The 15685-nt window shown below is 32.6% G+C and overlaps 3 protein-coding genes across 4 annotated transcripts; 1 reads left to right on the forward strand and 2 right to left on the reverse strand.

Annotated features, from left to right (window-relative positions):
• Positions 1 to 1293: 1293 nt before the first annotated feature.
• On the reverse strand, positions 1294 to 3414 carry LOC123905383 (pentatricopeptide repeat-containing protein At2g30780-like). The gene is made up of 2 exons (XM_045954988.1): positions 3144 to 3414; positions 1294 to 2456 (listed from the first exon to the last, which is right to left on the reverse strand). The coding sequence occupies exons 1-2, from the start codon at positions 3402 to 3404 to the stop codon at positions 1458 to 1460; spliced, it is 1260 nt and encodes a 419-aa protein (XP_045810944.1). The 5' UTR covers positions 3405 to 3414; the 3' UTR covers positions 1294 to 1457.
• A 1471-nt stretch (positions 3415 to 4885) lies between these two features.
• Positions 4886 to 5233, reverse strand: LOC123893485 (cold and drought-regulated protein CORA-like). Its single transcript, XM_045943249.1, has one exon. It carries the CDS (start codon positions 5231 to 5233, stop codon positions 4886 to 4888), a length of 348 nt encoding a protein of 115 aa, XP_045799205.1.
• Positions 5234 to 5598: 365 nt separating this feature from the next.
• LOC123905391 (2-(3-amino-3-carboxypropyl)histidine synthase subunit 2) lies at positions 5599 to 12114 on the forward strand. Of its 2 annotated transcripts, none has more exons than XM_045955002.1 (10): positions 5599 to 5853; positions 7126 to 7349; positions 7669 to 7777; positions 8021 to 8372; positions 9184 to 9253; positions 9339 to 9406; positions 10156 to 10271; positions 10352 to 10458; positions 11303 to 11439; positions 11723 to 12114. In XM_045955002.1, the coding sequence occupies exons 1-10, from the start codon at positions 5773 to 5775 to the stop codon at positions 11959 to 11961; spliced, it is 1503 nt and encodes a 500-aa protein (XP_045810958.1). In that variant the 5' UTR covers positions 5599 to 5772; the 3' UTR covers positions 11962 to 12114. The 2 variants fall into 2 exon arrangements, with proteins under 2 accessions (XP_045810958.1, XP_045810952.1); XM_045954996.1 differs by having other exon boundaries at positions 5606 to 5853; positions 11720 to 12114.
• The last annotated feature ends 3571 nt before the right edge of the window (positions 12115 to 15685 follow it).

A 15685-nucleotide genomic window follows, 5' to 3' on the forward strand; every position in this document is an offset into this window, starting at 1 on the left:
AATACAATTTTTCCCGTGTTTTCATGATGATAGATAATATGAATTAAGTATTTTTTGAGCTCAAAATCTTCACCAGCAGTAGAGCTAAATAAAAAGTATGAAAATTTTATGGATGACTCATGACTTTGTGTTGAGAAATATGGATAGAATCATGTGCAAGTCTTGAACATAATTGCGCAGAATGAGTCCCCTAGTTTTTCATCTATTCTCAGCAAACTTAGACGAGTTTTTTTGTCTTGTCTTCTAACAAACTCAACACTAGAGTATCAACAATGAGAAGAAAATAAGTGCTGACACGCACAACATCTCCGCATTCAATAATGTCATATTTATAAAATTAAAGTTATCAACAACTTTAGAATCTAGCTCAAAATCCATAGAATCCAAGTAAGTGCGCCGAGAAAAAAAATCAAGAGCCTCATCAATACAAACCCCACAACTGAGTGAGAGCAATTCAATTTTAGCAAAGACATCGTCCAAATTCATTTTGAATGAACATGCCTAAATAGTAAGAATTCTAGTTGTTGAGTTAATTTTTTATTTTTTATCAAAAATTCATTTTGTTCTTAATCTCTACTTGATTGGAAGTGATTAATAATAACTGTGTTAGGTTGGTTAAAATCATATTTGTCAAACATGGATCTAAACCAAGCCACTAGATTTGATCCAGTGGTGAGGGATTTGGGTAGTACGCTATAGATACTGGGTTCGATCCCCAACTCATTGTAAAAAAAAAAAATGGATCTAAGCCAAAATATAATAATTGCATCAACAATTTACACCAACTCCATCAACCATGATTTTGACAGCTAAGTTGCCTTCTTCAGCAACCAACACCAAGGATAGTAAGTGTTTTATTGTATCAATGATCATGGTAGAACAAATCTAGCATAAATATTTGTATTCATAAAAAGTGAACCTAAGCAATCCAAGTTTTAGCAAATCATAAGATCATGTTTCAACAAATGCAGCAAATAGGTTAAGTTATAGTTGAAAACAAGACATAGGCCAACGTGATTCTTTCATTGCAGCATCCAATCTTTTTTTTATGAATAGAAATTGAACTCGGTACTCTGGAATTTACAACATTCACACATTGTGCATCAACCCCTTGCGCCAGATCACAATGGTATTGAATCATCCCATCTTAGTACAATGCTTTTGCATAAACATAGCTTACAGAAAATCATCTCTAAATGCTATCAAGATAAAGTTAAGATATATCACAGTAAAAAAGTTGCAGAATTTTGTATTAGATGATCTCTCTGACAATCCAAATGGAATTAGACAGCGTTGAACAATTAATGGAATATCAAATATCCAGCTACAAAGTTAAGTTATACAACACATGAAATTTGGTTTCATCATTATTTCAGCTGTGCCATACAAATGTCTCTACCATCATCCTGTGGCATGTTATCAACTATACAGAAAACTTAATTTAACGACATAAGCTGTTATGTTAATCCCACTGATTTCATGTCTACCAATAATGAATCAACTTTTTCATGCAAGTTTGCTCTTCTATAGCCAGATATCAACAAAACATAAGTTGATCTAGTAAGCACATAACAGTTCTTTATACATTCCAAGAATATGTCTAACCTATCATAAGCTTCACTCCTAAAGTATGAGCATATAACCTTTTCAACATCATCTGAACTTCTGAATGACACCCCTTGTTTCAGCATTCTACCGACCGATAACTCTACCTCGTCCAATCTATCCAACACAGCATAAATCTTTACAATCCCACAATGTATTCGCGAGAGGACACCAGAATCAATTGGATACTTTGTTATAGTTTCGAGTAGCTCTTCCATCTTTTCCATTTGCCCTTCTTCATGATACAATGTTACTAACATCTCAGCCATGGTTTCGCTGATTTGCCATCCGTTATCTAGCACAATCTTGAAAAACTCATTAGCTCGACACAAACTCTTTTGCGAGCAATGCCTTTTAAGCATACTTTCGAGTATGGTAACATTAGGTATAATTTCAGAAATCACCATTTCTTGAAAAACTCTATCAGCAATCTCAAAGTTCTTTGAATTAACAGAGCCTGATATAATCGATTCGAAAAATTGAAGATCAAGACCAAGTCCAGCAGCCTTCTTAGCTGAGTACCAAGCTAACATGTCATCAACATTCCCTGACTTGGAAAATGCTGAAATGAAGTTATTATAAGTGTGAAAATCAGGTTTATAGCTCTCTGAATTCTCCATTATCTCAAATAAACTATATGCTGTAACAATGTCATGTGAAGACAGGCATGCACTTATAAGGGAATTGAAAACCTCGGATGTCGGTTTAACTCCAACAGTCTCCATAGAAGTAAAAACACGCATTCCTAGTTGCACATTCTTCAACTTTCCACATAGAAAGATGAGCTCAGAGAAAAGACTACGGTCTTTAACATTTTCTTTCAGCAATCTCTCCAAAATCCATTCCAAAACCTGACCATTCAATAATAAAATGAGAAATGTATTATCACAAATTCACAATTTCTCTATAGGTAATCCAGGAAATATACTTGGAAACTAAAACCATATTGTACACAAAACTCGTCACATAATTTGGTAAAAATCTCCATTTTTCAATAAATAAAGTTTTGAACTTTGATGAGTTAAGGTCTCACAAGCTACTTAGCAATTAGTGCAAGCACTTCAAATTGAAGGTGTGTCCGTTTTCTGACACATATATGTCCAACATCAACATGACACTAACACATGTAGTTATTATACTCTATCACTTCTATTTTTTCAAATTTTTACGTTTTACCGTGTCTATGTATCAGTAATAGTACCATGTATAATAATGTTTGTGTAAGTGTTTCATAGCTCACGAGGATTCAATGTTGTGCATAACGTCCGTGCTTCATAACTCCCGAGCTATGAAACACGGACACAGACACACAAAGACACACAAATAACAGACACTACATGACACTGACACGTCTACACTGATGTTAATTTAAGAAAATGACATAATTCAATGTAAACATATACTTATAATGTTAACCCTAGATTCCAATACTCAATGTGCTTAATGCTTAATTTTTGTTCATGTAAAACATCAATGAGTTACATTTCAAATAAAATAAAATAAAAAACTTGAATGAGGAAAAGATGAATGGTGATTACCAAGTTGGGTTTTAGAGAAGAAGGGGATAGAGTGGTAATAAGAAAGTCGAAAGAAAGTAGTGAGGTTGGAAGAGATGGAAATTCGTGATCCAGCGTTGTTTTGATGTATGAATTAGGGAGCTGAAGCAATTTGAGGAGAAGAGGATTGGAAGATGAAGTTGAATTGGAGTGTTGTTGGCGGAAGAAGAAGAAGAAATTGTGTGGTAGTATTGCTCTGTAACTCTTTCTGGCTATGGATAAAACCCTAATTCCTGACGCCATCTCTTCTTCATTTCTGGCTATGGATAAAACTCTTTTTTATTTATTTTTTATTTTTTTTATACTATTTATTTCTTATTTTTATAGAATTCATCTTTAAGTTGTTATTATTTTTTTTAAGTTTGTTATTATTATCATAATTATCTATTATTATCTTTTTTGTGTTTGTTTTATTATATTTTTTCGATGTTTAGCCCAATATTTGTTTACATTGAAGTTTCTTATTATTAAAATAATTATCTTTTAAAAATCATGTCTCTGTAAATTATAATATTTTTTTTATTAAAAAAACATGAATTTCATAAGTTTTTTTTTTATAAGAAAAATTTAGTGTGAGCGGATGATGCCCCAGTCCAAGACAAAAAAGATTTTAAGACTCAAAAAGCGCTTCAAGACATGGTTTTTTACCACTGGACCAAGTCTTTGAAGTTTAAATTTCATAAGCTTATTATTTACCATAAATTTGCATTAAAATATCAAAACTTTTATAAAAATATTTTACTAAACGAAAATTTTAACTTATAAATGATAAAAAAAATCAAATAACTTCATCTTTAAATTTTTTATTTTCAAATTTATTGTTAAAATAGTTTTTAAACACATCACTAGCACCTACCACTATATTTGGATACAAAACTTTATTGAACAAAATAGGGAATAAACTCTTAAAACAAACTGGTACCAATCAAACATCATGCCAAAATCTCAAAGAAAGACCACCACCCAACACATTGCTCATGATTTTTTTGAACCAATCTCCATTCACAACTCCCCTAATCTTCATGATATCGCGCCACCACAATGAATGTCCTATTACATCGTTGGTTGAGTGCGACATAAAATTATCTACCATATTCCCATATCTATACTTCAACAAAGTGGACCACAAAGCATTTTCATCACTAATTCCTCTCCATTTCCATTTACAAAGTAAAGATTGATTGAATAAATCAAGATTTTTAATACCCAACCCACCTCTGTCTTTTGGTAGGCAAATAGTGTCCCAACTAACCTAGCAAATCTTCTTTGTATTGGAACCTCCACCCCATAAAAACTTCTGTTGAATGTTAACCAATTCTTTTAAGACACATGACGGTGCCTTAAAAAAAGAGAAAAAATAAAGAGGTAGACTAGAAAGTACCGAATTGATAAGCGTTACTCTTCCACCAATAGATAGATGCCGACCATTCCAAACATTTAGACGCTTCTTCATTGCTTCCACAATAGGATTCCAGGTTATCTTCCTCCTTGGGTTGACACCCACCAGAATGCCTAAAAAACGGAAGAGAATATAATCTACCTCACAGTGTTTTAAAGAAGAGTGATAAATTAACCTGAATATAAATAAAAGAAAATCCTTTGATACCCTTATTCTACTTTTAGTTCTAGTTCTAATACTCATAAAACAAAATAAACAAGTTTCATAAACCATTATTAAGTTCTAACTAACTACCACTAAGTTTGTATATCGACCAACCAGTTAACTAGCCGCCTCCTCCGCATCCTCCATCGCCTCCACAACCACCTCCTCCTCCACACCCTCCACTGTGTCCTCCATGTCCTCCGCCATCGTGTCCTCCATGTCCTCCTCCACTGTGGTGTCCTCCATGTCCTCCACTTTGTCCTCCTTGAATTACATCAACATTCATAATCATAATAACCACGTTATCGCTCTTGGAAGCACTAGAACTACCATTATGACGTCTTGTGACATTCTCAGGAGGTTTAGAGATTCGAACACTTTCACTCTTGATCTCTTTTATTTTTGACGCAAAGTCACTCTTCTTGTTTACGAGTAAACTTCCTGTAGGTTTAGAGCAACAACTTCCCATATCGTAAACAAATTTTGAGAATAAAATTGTCTATTTGCAATTTCAATCGCTTAATGATACACAAAGCTATCATGTGTGCACATATATATATACACAAACAAAATTTCGAAGTAATGTAACAAACCGAAGATAAAAATAATGGAGGAGAAGTAGCTAAAGTAATGTAAGAAACTGAAAATAAATTAAGATATGAATCATAAACTTAATTTGAATTACATAAAGAAAAATATAAATGCTAAATATATGAAGAGAGATATATACTAAATAAAAAGAAGATAAATTTAAATATATAGTTTGTTAAGATAAAATTTTCATCTTAGATTTCAACCGTGCGATTAATCTAGTGGCCGAGATGGAAGCAGCAGAGAGAGCTGCAGACACCTTCAGCTGCCGAGGATCCAAATCGGTAAAACCCTACGAACAACAAAAACTCAGCTTGACCGTAAAACGTAACATTCTCGCCGGAAAATCCACCTTGAGTCGGTGGTCGACCGCCAGAAACAAGTTTTCCTTTTCTTCATTGATCTTCTTCTGTGGCAATGGATTTTGAATCAAATTACGATATTGCTGCCACTTCCGATTTCATTCGCACTCACAATTTCACCAGAGTTGCTTTACAAGTAAGTCCCCTTTCCTCTAATTTTAAATTCTTTAGATTCATAAGTGCTTATGTATAAGTTATTTGATATCCGTAGCTTCATGGGATTGCTACTGAACAGTTAGCTTAGTTTAAATGCTTTTAAATGATTATTATTGAACAGTTAGCTTCATGGATAAGTGCTTTTGGATAAATAAATTGATCACTAAGCTAATTGTATAACAAAAGAAAAAATAAATTCAGGGGGATTAGCTTATTTTTGAGCTTATGAAAAATAGTTTATACAAATAAATAAGCTCATAAGTTCTCAGTAGCAAAAAATTGTATCTTTATAAGTTATTTTTTCATAAACTATCTTGATAGGCTTATGAATAGTACATAAAAACTTATTTATTTGCATAATCTGTTTTGCATTAGCTCAAAAATAAGCCAATCCAAATGGGCCTATAAACTATTTCTATAGCAAAAGATAAAATAAAGTCAAATTGTTTTCATATAAGCTATATGATGTTTTCATAAGTTAACTTGAAGTCTAGAGAGCTTATAGAAATAAGCTGAAAATAGTTTATGAACATGTCATAAACTGTTTCCATAAACTCTCCCAAACATTCTTACAAGTGCTTATGTCAGTAGATAAACTTAAATAAACCTAAAGTCAAAACCTTTCAAACCGTTTAATACATGAGATACTAGACTCGTGTTTAGTTACTTACAAGTTTGAAGAAATTAACTAGTAATAGTAAAATTTTAAGGTAATGTATGTAGCACTTGAAAATTTTGTCTTTATCAACACTACCCTATACCCCAAATGAAATTTGAATTTTGTAGGTTTTTATGCATCGATTTTCTTTGCAAAACAAGTGAAGTTACTTTTTTTTTTTAATTTTTTTTAATTTTTTTTTTGGCTTAACTACACATTTGGTCCCTTACGTTTATTTTAGGTTTCAATTTGGTCCCTTACGTTTAAAAAGTATCAATTTGGTCCCTTACGTTTATTTTAAGTTTCAAGTTAGTCCTTTCCGTTAGTTTTGTCACTAACACCGTTGGAACAGTACACGTGTCAGCGTGTCCAAGTGCCACGTGTCAGTCCACGTATGCAAATTGACTGCCACATGTGACAAAATTGACGGAAAGGACCAACTTGAAACCTAAAATAAACGTAAGGGACCAAATTGATACTTTTTAAACGTAAGGGACCAAATTGAAACCTAAAATAAACGTAAGGGACCAAATGTATAGTTAAGCCTTTTTTTTTTATATATTGGTTGCAATGATTTTCCTTTGTGAGTTTCAGTTTCCAGATGATCTCCTAAAGGATTCAACAAGAGTGGTCGCTGTTTTGCGCAAGAGACTACAATCTTTGAGAGAATCGGATATTACAGTAAGTGGGGAGGAGACAGAAATTGGATTGTATGTCATGGCTGATACGGCCTATGGCAGTTGTTGTGTTGATGAAGTTGGAGCATCACACATTAATGCTGACTGTGTCATACATTATGGACATACATGTTTTAGCCCGTGAGTACCATATTTTTTTCTTTCTCATATCTTGTTATAAAGTGTGCAGATATACTTGATATAATCATCACTATTTGTTTATGATTTGGTCAACAATTTCTTTGGTTCTATAGCATGTATTACATCATCTATTTTGTAATGCTGAAAATGCCATGATTTGCAAAGCTTCTTTTGGATTCAATTCATTCCCTGAGTACCTATTTTCAAAAGTTCTTACAGTTTCTGTGGTAATAATTTATTGTTTTTAATTCTTTATGTTGTTTATGCGCTGAATTTGAACTTTATGTGCTTCCATTGACATCCTATTTTCTCTCTACAGGACAACAGCTCTACCAGCATTTTTTGTTTTTGGGAAGGCTTCCATTGGCATAGCTGATTGTGTTGAAAGTATGTTACAATATGCGCTGACAAATAGCAAACCTATCATGGTATAGAAAATAAAATAGCTGACATTATCATGTAATTTATAAAGGGAAAATTTCATGAATAGTTGTTAGTGTCCTTTTTCACATCTCTACAAAGCTCAGTTGGGCCGATGTACTCTATTGTGCATGCAATATGTATTAATTTTTGTTTTTCTGCAAGCCTAGGCTAGACAAGTTTAAGGGTATTTTATCAATAAAAGTTTCTTACTTTGTATGTTTTTTGGACCATTTGTTCTCCAATTGTAGGTCCTGTTTGGGTTGGAATATGCACATTCAATACAACAAATTAGAAAAGAACTGTTAGAATCATCAACTTGCAAATCTGACCTCAAGTCAGAAGTTCATTTTGCCGATGTTCCATCTCCATATATGTTTCCATCAAAAGATATGAAAAAGTTAAGTGGGATCCAAGAAGAAGCTTGTGGTTGTGGTAATAATTCCAGTTCTGATGGGGCAAATGGGATTATATATAACATTGGAGGTTTGACTTGGAAATTACCTGAGGGACAAAGCATGGAAGACTACTCGCTCTTTTGGATTGGACAAGATAATTCTGCTTTTGCAAATGTTGTGCTCACATTCAATGCCTGTGAAATAGGTTAATAATTTACTCCTATCTTTGCTGAAACTTTTCCTAATATGTATGTATTGTCATGATTCTCTCTGCTTGCTACAATATATAGAAACTTATCTTTCGTTTACAACTTCTAGGGACCTTTACATATTTTCATGAAATGATTATAACCATTACTCAACCTTATAATTTGACTTCCATTCTTTTGCTTTACAATGTTATTTTACCATGACATGACATGAGGACATTACATATCTTTGCAGGAAATGATTATATCAATTACTCAACCTTATATCATCTTTTTTAGTCCTGCATCTCTATCAAAAGGATTTATTTTGGGAAGACATTCTCCCGATATTATTGCATTGTTTGGAATAACTTTTTTATCCACATATTATGGCTTAACTACACATTTGGTCCCTTACGTTTATTTTAGGTTTCAATTTGGTCCCTTACGTTTAAAAAGTATCAATTTGGTCCCTTACGTTTATTTTAGGTTTCAAGTTAGTCCTTTCCGTTAGTTTTGTCACTAACACCGTTTGAACAGTACACGTGTCAGCGTGTCAAAGTGCCACGTGTCAGTCCACGTATGCAAATTGACTGCCACATGTGACAAAATTGACGGAAAGGACTAACTTGAAACCTAAAATAAACGTAAGGGACCAAATTGATACTTTTTAAACGTAAGGGACCAAATTGAAACCTAAAATAAACGTAAGGGACCAAATGTATAGTTAAGCCACATATTATCTATCTAGTGTGAATGCACCTTCACTTCTTTTCCGGTGTAGGTTCTTTTTAGATATTGTTTTAATAATGGTGTTGTTGGTTTTAGTCAGGTATGATGCAACTAAGAATCAAATGGTGACAGACTTGTCTCAACAGAGGAGGATTCTTAAACGTAGGTATGTATCCTATATGAACACACTATCCTTTTGTAAACCATCTTATGTCTTTGAAATTTACCAAGTTCAGTTGTGAACTGTGCAGATATTACCTGGTGGAGAGGGCTAAGGATGCTAATATTGTCGGGATTTTGGTTGGAACTCTTGGAGTTGGTATGTTTTGTTATCAATTTTGTGTTTTTTTATCTTGTATAGTTATTTCTAAGTAACATAAGTATATGCAAATTTATATTGTCACACGCCTTATTAAGCATGAATTTGACACCCAAGTATGTTTGATTTTTTTTTTGACACCCAAGTATGTTTGATTTAATCAGCTAATTCTAATGAGAAAAGTATCTAGATAGGGATCCCTTGTTACTAACCATTTATGTATCTTCAAGTAGTAGCTTAAGCTTTTGGGATAGTTTGTTCAACACCTGAGAGCAAAACCTTTACAAATTATGAGTATGACCAAATACTGTACAGTTCAATCCTTGCCGCCTCCATTTTTCTAATTGAATGTTAATCTTCAAAACAAGGTAAATGAACTTGTGTATTGGCCATGATTCAAGTTGAAAGGGCTCTTGCATGAAGGGATGTGTTTTATATATTAAAAACCATTCATGTAATTGATTCATGATAAATGTGCAAATGATCTCTTAGCTTGTTGTTATGATTTGTCAGTAAATAACTATGAAGCAAAGACACAAACACATACACCGGACACGACACTGACATGTCGACACCAATAATAATTTGAGAAAACGACACAATTCAATGTAACTATAAGTGTCGGTGTCGAGTCGGTATCCAACACTGACGTGTGTCCGAAATCGGGACACACCTAATCCGATGAGTGTCCATGCTTATCCATTTGATGCATAAATGGGGTTAATTTAACATACTGGATTTTGATGCAGCTGGTTATCTACACATAATTAATCAGATGATGGAGCTTATTACCGCGGCAGGCAAGAAAGCCTATACTTTGGTTATGGGAAAACCAAACCCAGCTAAACTTGCTAACTTTCCTGAGGTGAAGTTTGATTCAATTTTAGTACATACTTCAACTTGCTAATTCGTCTGAAAGTTTACTAATAATTTGTTTTTCATCAGTGTGATGTATTCCTATATGTCTCTTGTGCCCAAACTGCTTTACTGGATAGCAAAGAGTATCTAGCTCCAGTTATTACTCCATTTGAAGCAACAATTGCTTTCAACAGGTACCGTGTCACAGTGATTCCTACCTATATGTATCACAAATTTTCTATTTTACAGTGTATTTCCTAATGATTGCTAAGATTTTCATGTGACCTCTTTTGAATTTGTTGTTGAATTCATATGTGTTGTAATTGGATATAACCGATTATGTTAGTAATTGGATATAACTGCAACTATAAAAAGGGAAAATAACCAAAATATTCTATCTATTTGTTGCCGGGAAGTAAGCTTGGAACTTATTTGATTTACTTTGTATGAGCCTAAGATGCAATTTTTTCTTGTTAACTCCTACATGACAAAATCTGTTTTATGGAAACTTTGAATCTGGTTGCCGTCTCTGTTCTGAACAGTTATGGTTGAATATGCAAGCTGTAAATTTCCACACATAAACACCATCACTTCACTTACTCTCACCCATTAAAAATTTAAAATGGCTTATCTTTCATATTCTTTGTAGAAAACCATTTGTTTCTTATTCTTCTTCCTTTGTATTCACCGATCACACATTGCCGTGCCTTCTGCATGCTTTATTCTACAATGATATTAAAGTTTTGTAGATTTCATAAAACCAAATATATCTAAATAAAAAGTTGACTTTTCTTCTCTCTACATGTTTTTCTAATAGATTTAGTACAATCCATCTTTATTGACATCTATACCTGAGTTCATGTGAATATATATATATATATATATATATATATATATATATATATATATATATATATATATATATATATATATATATATATATATATATATATATCTTACTTTTTTGTTTTTTCTAGGCTTTTGAATTATGATATACATTTCTTAATTTCTGATTCTAATGACTTAATCGATTCCCAGGGGAAGCCAGTGGACAGGAGCCTATGTAATGGGATTTGGAGATCTAATTAATCTCCCTCAAGTACAGGCCGGAAACCAGGAAGAAGCACGATTTTCATTCATATGGGGTGGATATGTAGAAGATTTTGAAAATCAAGGTAGTTTATATTCCTTGCTTCTATGTTAGCAACAATACGAAAAAGATTCATGTTTTGGTTATTCGATGGTTATATACCTTAGAGACATTCAGTTCAATTTTTTTTTTGGTTTCAAAGAGCTTAACGGCGGAACTCACATATCACGCAGTGTTTTACTATATAAGTTGCACTTGTGGAATACATTCAATTCAATTCTAATTCCACCATATCTCGGAACATCTAAACAACATAAGATTGGTCTGTTTCATGAGATAACTAAATTTGTTTGCTTGTATCTCAGCAGAAAATGTTGAGGAAGAAAGAGAAGATCTTGCTTTAGCCAATGCAACAGAGAAGGCATTGCAGTTGCGGGACAACTGCAATACTCTAATCAAAGGGGATGCTAAGTCAGGAGCAGAATTTTTCGCAAATCGAACTTATCAAGGTCTGAATATGCCTGAAGAGAATACCACCCCACAACCATTTGTCACAGGAAGGAAAGGAAGGGCAGCTGTGTATGAGGATGAGAATAACAAACATTGAAATTTATGACAAGTGCCTCAAAGATGTATTCTTTGCTTTGTATTTTGTAATGAATGAGAAGGGAAAGAAGAGCATATACATAGATTGTTTTCTTAGTCTAGTGAGTTAAAATCACTCATGTATTTTATTTATTTATTAAGAATTAAACACGAATTCTTTTCTTAGTATTTATTTACAAAATGAACTATCGGGTCCTAGATATGCCACCGAATGTATTATTAAGAAAACAACTAAAACTCGGATGCTTTTATTATTATTTGGATATTTTTTGAATACTTTATTCAATACTTACATTTTCAAAAGTAAACGAAACTACACTACATTTTCAGAGTTACCGTATTATATGTATGAAGTTTTCAGCATCGTTTATGAGTGACCAATGTTGTCAGACTCACGAGTCTACTCAAACTCGTAAAAGGTCCATAAATTTGGCTCGTAGACTTGATTCGTAAACTCGTACGAGTTTATAGAAAATTAAAAATGACTTTTGAAAACTTAAGCAACACATATATGACAAGCTAAAGTTGTAACCGACACAAACACACAAAATTTGCTAACAAAAAAACTCCATAATAAAACAAAAGAAAATAGTAAAGTATATAGATAAGACACCATTTCCTTCTTAATTGGCTACTACATAAATCAAACAATCATAAAAATATATGCTAATGACTTCAAACATTCAAAGTTTCAACGAAATCACCCCACCAACATCATCGGCACAAACAAATGTTGATGAAGGACGAGAGACGTTCGTTAACACATCAAAAGACAAACAGGACCATGCCGTCAATGAAGGGTAGAAAAAAATGCCAATGACGAGGAGACACTTCAAATGTCATCCTCGCTGAAGGTGGAAACTAGAAGAGTGGGAGTTCTTTAACATTTCTAGTTTTAAATGTATACTGTCATACCCAATAAAAAAAGGTTTAGAGAAAAATAAGTTGGGGAATTTGTGCCCATTTTGTTTTTTTTTTTCTTTTTCAAAAGAACTTATAGATTCATAAACTTGCCACAAACTCGCGAGTTTATACGAGTTTGTGCGAGTCTACCCGAGTCTATCTGAGTCTATCAAAAATTGATTCTATACACGAGTCCACTCGTTTTTGCTTCATAGACTCGTAAACTCGTACGAATTTAAGAGTCTACTTACGAGTTTGACGAAAAAATATGTTAAGTTGAACACACAGATAAATTCTTTCCTTTTAACCGAATATTTTTATACACAAAAGCCAGTAATTGAATCCTTTAACCAATTACTAAGGGGTCCAAATTTGTTACTTGGACCAATCCTACCCAATAAATAAATGATGTTACATTTTCAAATAGCGTATCTGTGAGGGTACTATACTATTGCGGCCACTTGACAAATACATAGACAGACATTCTACTTACTGCATTTCTCTGCATAAAGAAATAGTTACTGCATTTCTCTACCTAACATAAATATAGTAGCAATTTTGCAAATAAAAAGATAATCAACTACCAAAATAAAATTTATGAAATGACATTCATAGTATCAAATGGTTTCTCTATTTGTCTTGCACATAATAATTAACAGAAGCCTAACAAAAAGACTAGTTTGTTTGAGTACAAGGTACATACCTAACCAACAACCAATATCATATAACTTTTGGGCAGAAATAACAATAAGATTATTGGTTTATTCCTCCAATTGGCAGGCAACTTAAGGGACAAAACTTATAGAGTTTAGTCCATGATTCCTTCACGCCAATTTCACCTAAAACTGATATATAAAAATTGTTTATTTCTTCACAAACTGAGATTAAAGCAATCGACCCGTTCAACACCAACAAGTTTTTCCAGAAATGGGTGTTATATGAAATACCTAATTGCTTAGGTCAATTGATATAATAGATATACTTCATAATTGTTATCATCGTCATAACCATCTTCACCCAACCAATGACACATTCCATCCAGAGACACTCCTTCATCTCTATAATCACATGAGACTTCAAAATGAAGTTTCTTCCGGGAGTTACTTCTTAGGCTATATATTTCCCAAAAGAGATCATGAGATATATCATCCAATGACAGGTCATCGGTATCACTATCAATATCACTATTTCCATTATGCATTACGTGTCGAATAACCTTATAGTCATCATTGATCGAATCATAAACAAAACCATGTCGACTAATTTCAACATCCATATAGCGTACAGACGCACATAGGCTGGTAGGAATAACCTTTAATTCCTTGGTAGTTGGATTCCACAATACAACTCTATTATTCGGTTGAACAATGAGAAAATTAGATATAAATGACTTATTTTTTGAAGAAGAATATAAATGACTTATTTATAGACTAACCAACTATACTAACTAACTAGTAACATGTAAAACTAACTATATCTCTAATAAATCATTCTTGTATTCTTTCCGTTACATTTAAAGTCATACCAACTGAAATATCCTATAAGACTGAATGCTCTTCTTTTTCTCTTGGATAAATCAACAAAAAATTAGAATTACTAAGTAGAACATTGCTCATATAAAATTGAGAGTTAAAACATGTGATTTTTTTTATATGAATGAAAATAAAAATTCATTAATTTTATAGAAATAAATGATACATTTAATTTAACACTAAAATCATACAAAACTACTAACACAACCCAAAATTTGTCAACATATATATGAAGACAAGTATTTGAGTACACTATCCATCACTATCTTCCTAACAACAAAATATGCATTGTGAATGAATACGTACACCTATTAAAGCATATATAGTAGAAAAATGAATAGCTTGGACCACAATTCTACACACACTTATAAAGCATATTTAGATTAAAACGAGTTGGGGTTATGTCTGTACACTGCTCTCTCTTTGTGGCATATATGGTACAGTGTGTGGGAAGTGGGTGACTGAAAAAAAGGGCCATTTTGTTGCAGAGCTCTTAAGAACTGTATCAATTTAATAGAGTTGGTGTGTGAGGAAATAGGTAATAAATGTAGTAGCAGCTGTACTTTTGTAAATTATGAAACCAACAGTTAATTGGTCTAACGGTGATTGATGCTGGACTTGGTAGGGAGGACTATAGCTTAATCCTCCACAACTGTCATCTTGAGAGGGCTGAAACTAGTTGATGTCAGAACTGACCCCTGAGCCGATTTAGTCAAGTGGGTCTGATACTGATGGTGAAAATAAAATAAAAAAATTATGAAACCCAACTTAAAACTAGTGCGATACAATATGATTATATAAAAAAAAATACAAAATTAGATTCCTTTGAATAATTATAAGAGGGATTATTAATCACTTAAATTTAATTATTGGTTTATTAATCTCTACTGCATTTCAAGCTGGACTCCATGAAGTGATGAATGCTATTGAGATAACTTAATAGAAAAAATAGGAGTAAGCTTTGATTAAAGACTAACTCTTAACTAGTTACAACGGCTTCCAGAAATTCTAGTATTGTTCTTTCACACATAAAGACCAAATGATTTAATTGTACTAAGTTAACAAAAAAAAAAAAATACAATTTTATATTTCTTATGTACTCTTTTTTTCTTAGCTAGATTTTATCTCTCCTAGTTTTCTTGACAAATTTTTTAATGAGGCATATATGTTAAGTTACTTTTGTTATTATGGCTTGAATTTTGGTCTAGCCACTAAATGCTTTTGTATATTTTATTATTTCAATAAAAAAAAATTGTTTTTAGGGTGTTGCAAATCATGAATTTGACGATC

The sequence above is a fragment of the Trifolium pratense genome, linkage group LG1 (genome assembly GCF_020283565.1).
Source record: "Trifolium pratense cultivar HEN17-A07 linkage group LG1, ARS_RC_1.1, whole genome shotgun sequence".
Classification (NCBI taxonomy): domain Eukaryota; kingdom Viridiplantae; phylum Streptophyta; class Magnoliopsida; order Fabales; family Fabaceae; genus Trifolium; species Trifolium pratense.

Bases quoted from the DNA above. Each gene is read 5' to 3' on its own strand.
- LOC123905391 (XM_045954996.1), top strand. From the start codon at position 5,773: ATGGATTTTGAATCAAATTACGATATTGCTGCCACTTCCGATTTCATT. The intron at 7,778-8,020 runs GTATAGAAAATA...CTCCAATTGTAG, and splicing joins CAAATAGCAAACCTATCATG to GTCCTGTTTGGGTTGGAATA. The intron at 9,407-10,155 runs GTATGTTTTGTT...ATTTTGATGCAG, and splicing joins GGTTGGAACTCTTGGAGTTG to CTGGTTATCTACACATAATT.
- LOC123893485 (XM_045943249.1), bottom strand. From the start codon at position 5,233: ATGGGAAGTTGTTGCTCTAAACCTACAGGAAGTTTACTCGTAAACAAG.
- LOC123905383 (XM_045954988.1), bottom strand. From the start codon at position 3,404: ATGGCGTCAGGAATTAGGGTTTTATCCATAGCCAGAAAGAGTTACAGA. The intron at 2,457-3,143 runs GTAATCACCATT...TTGAATGGTCAG, and splicing joins CTTCTCTAAAACCCAACTTG to GTTTTGGAATGGATTTTGGA.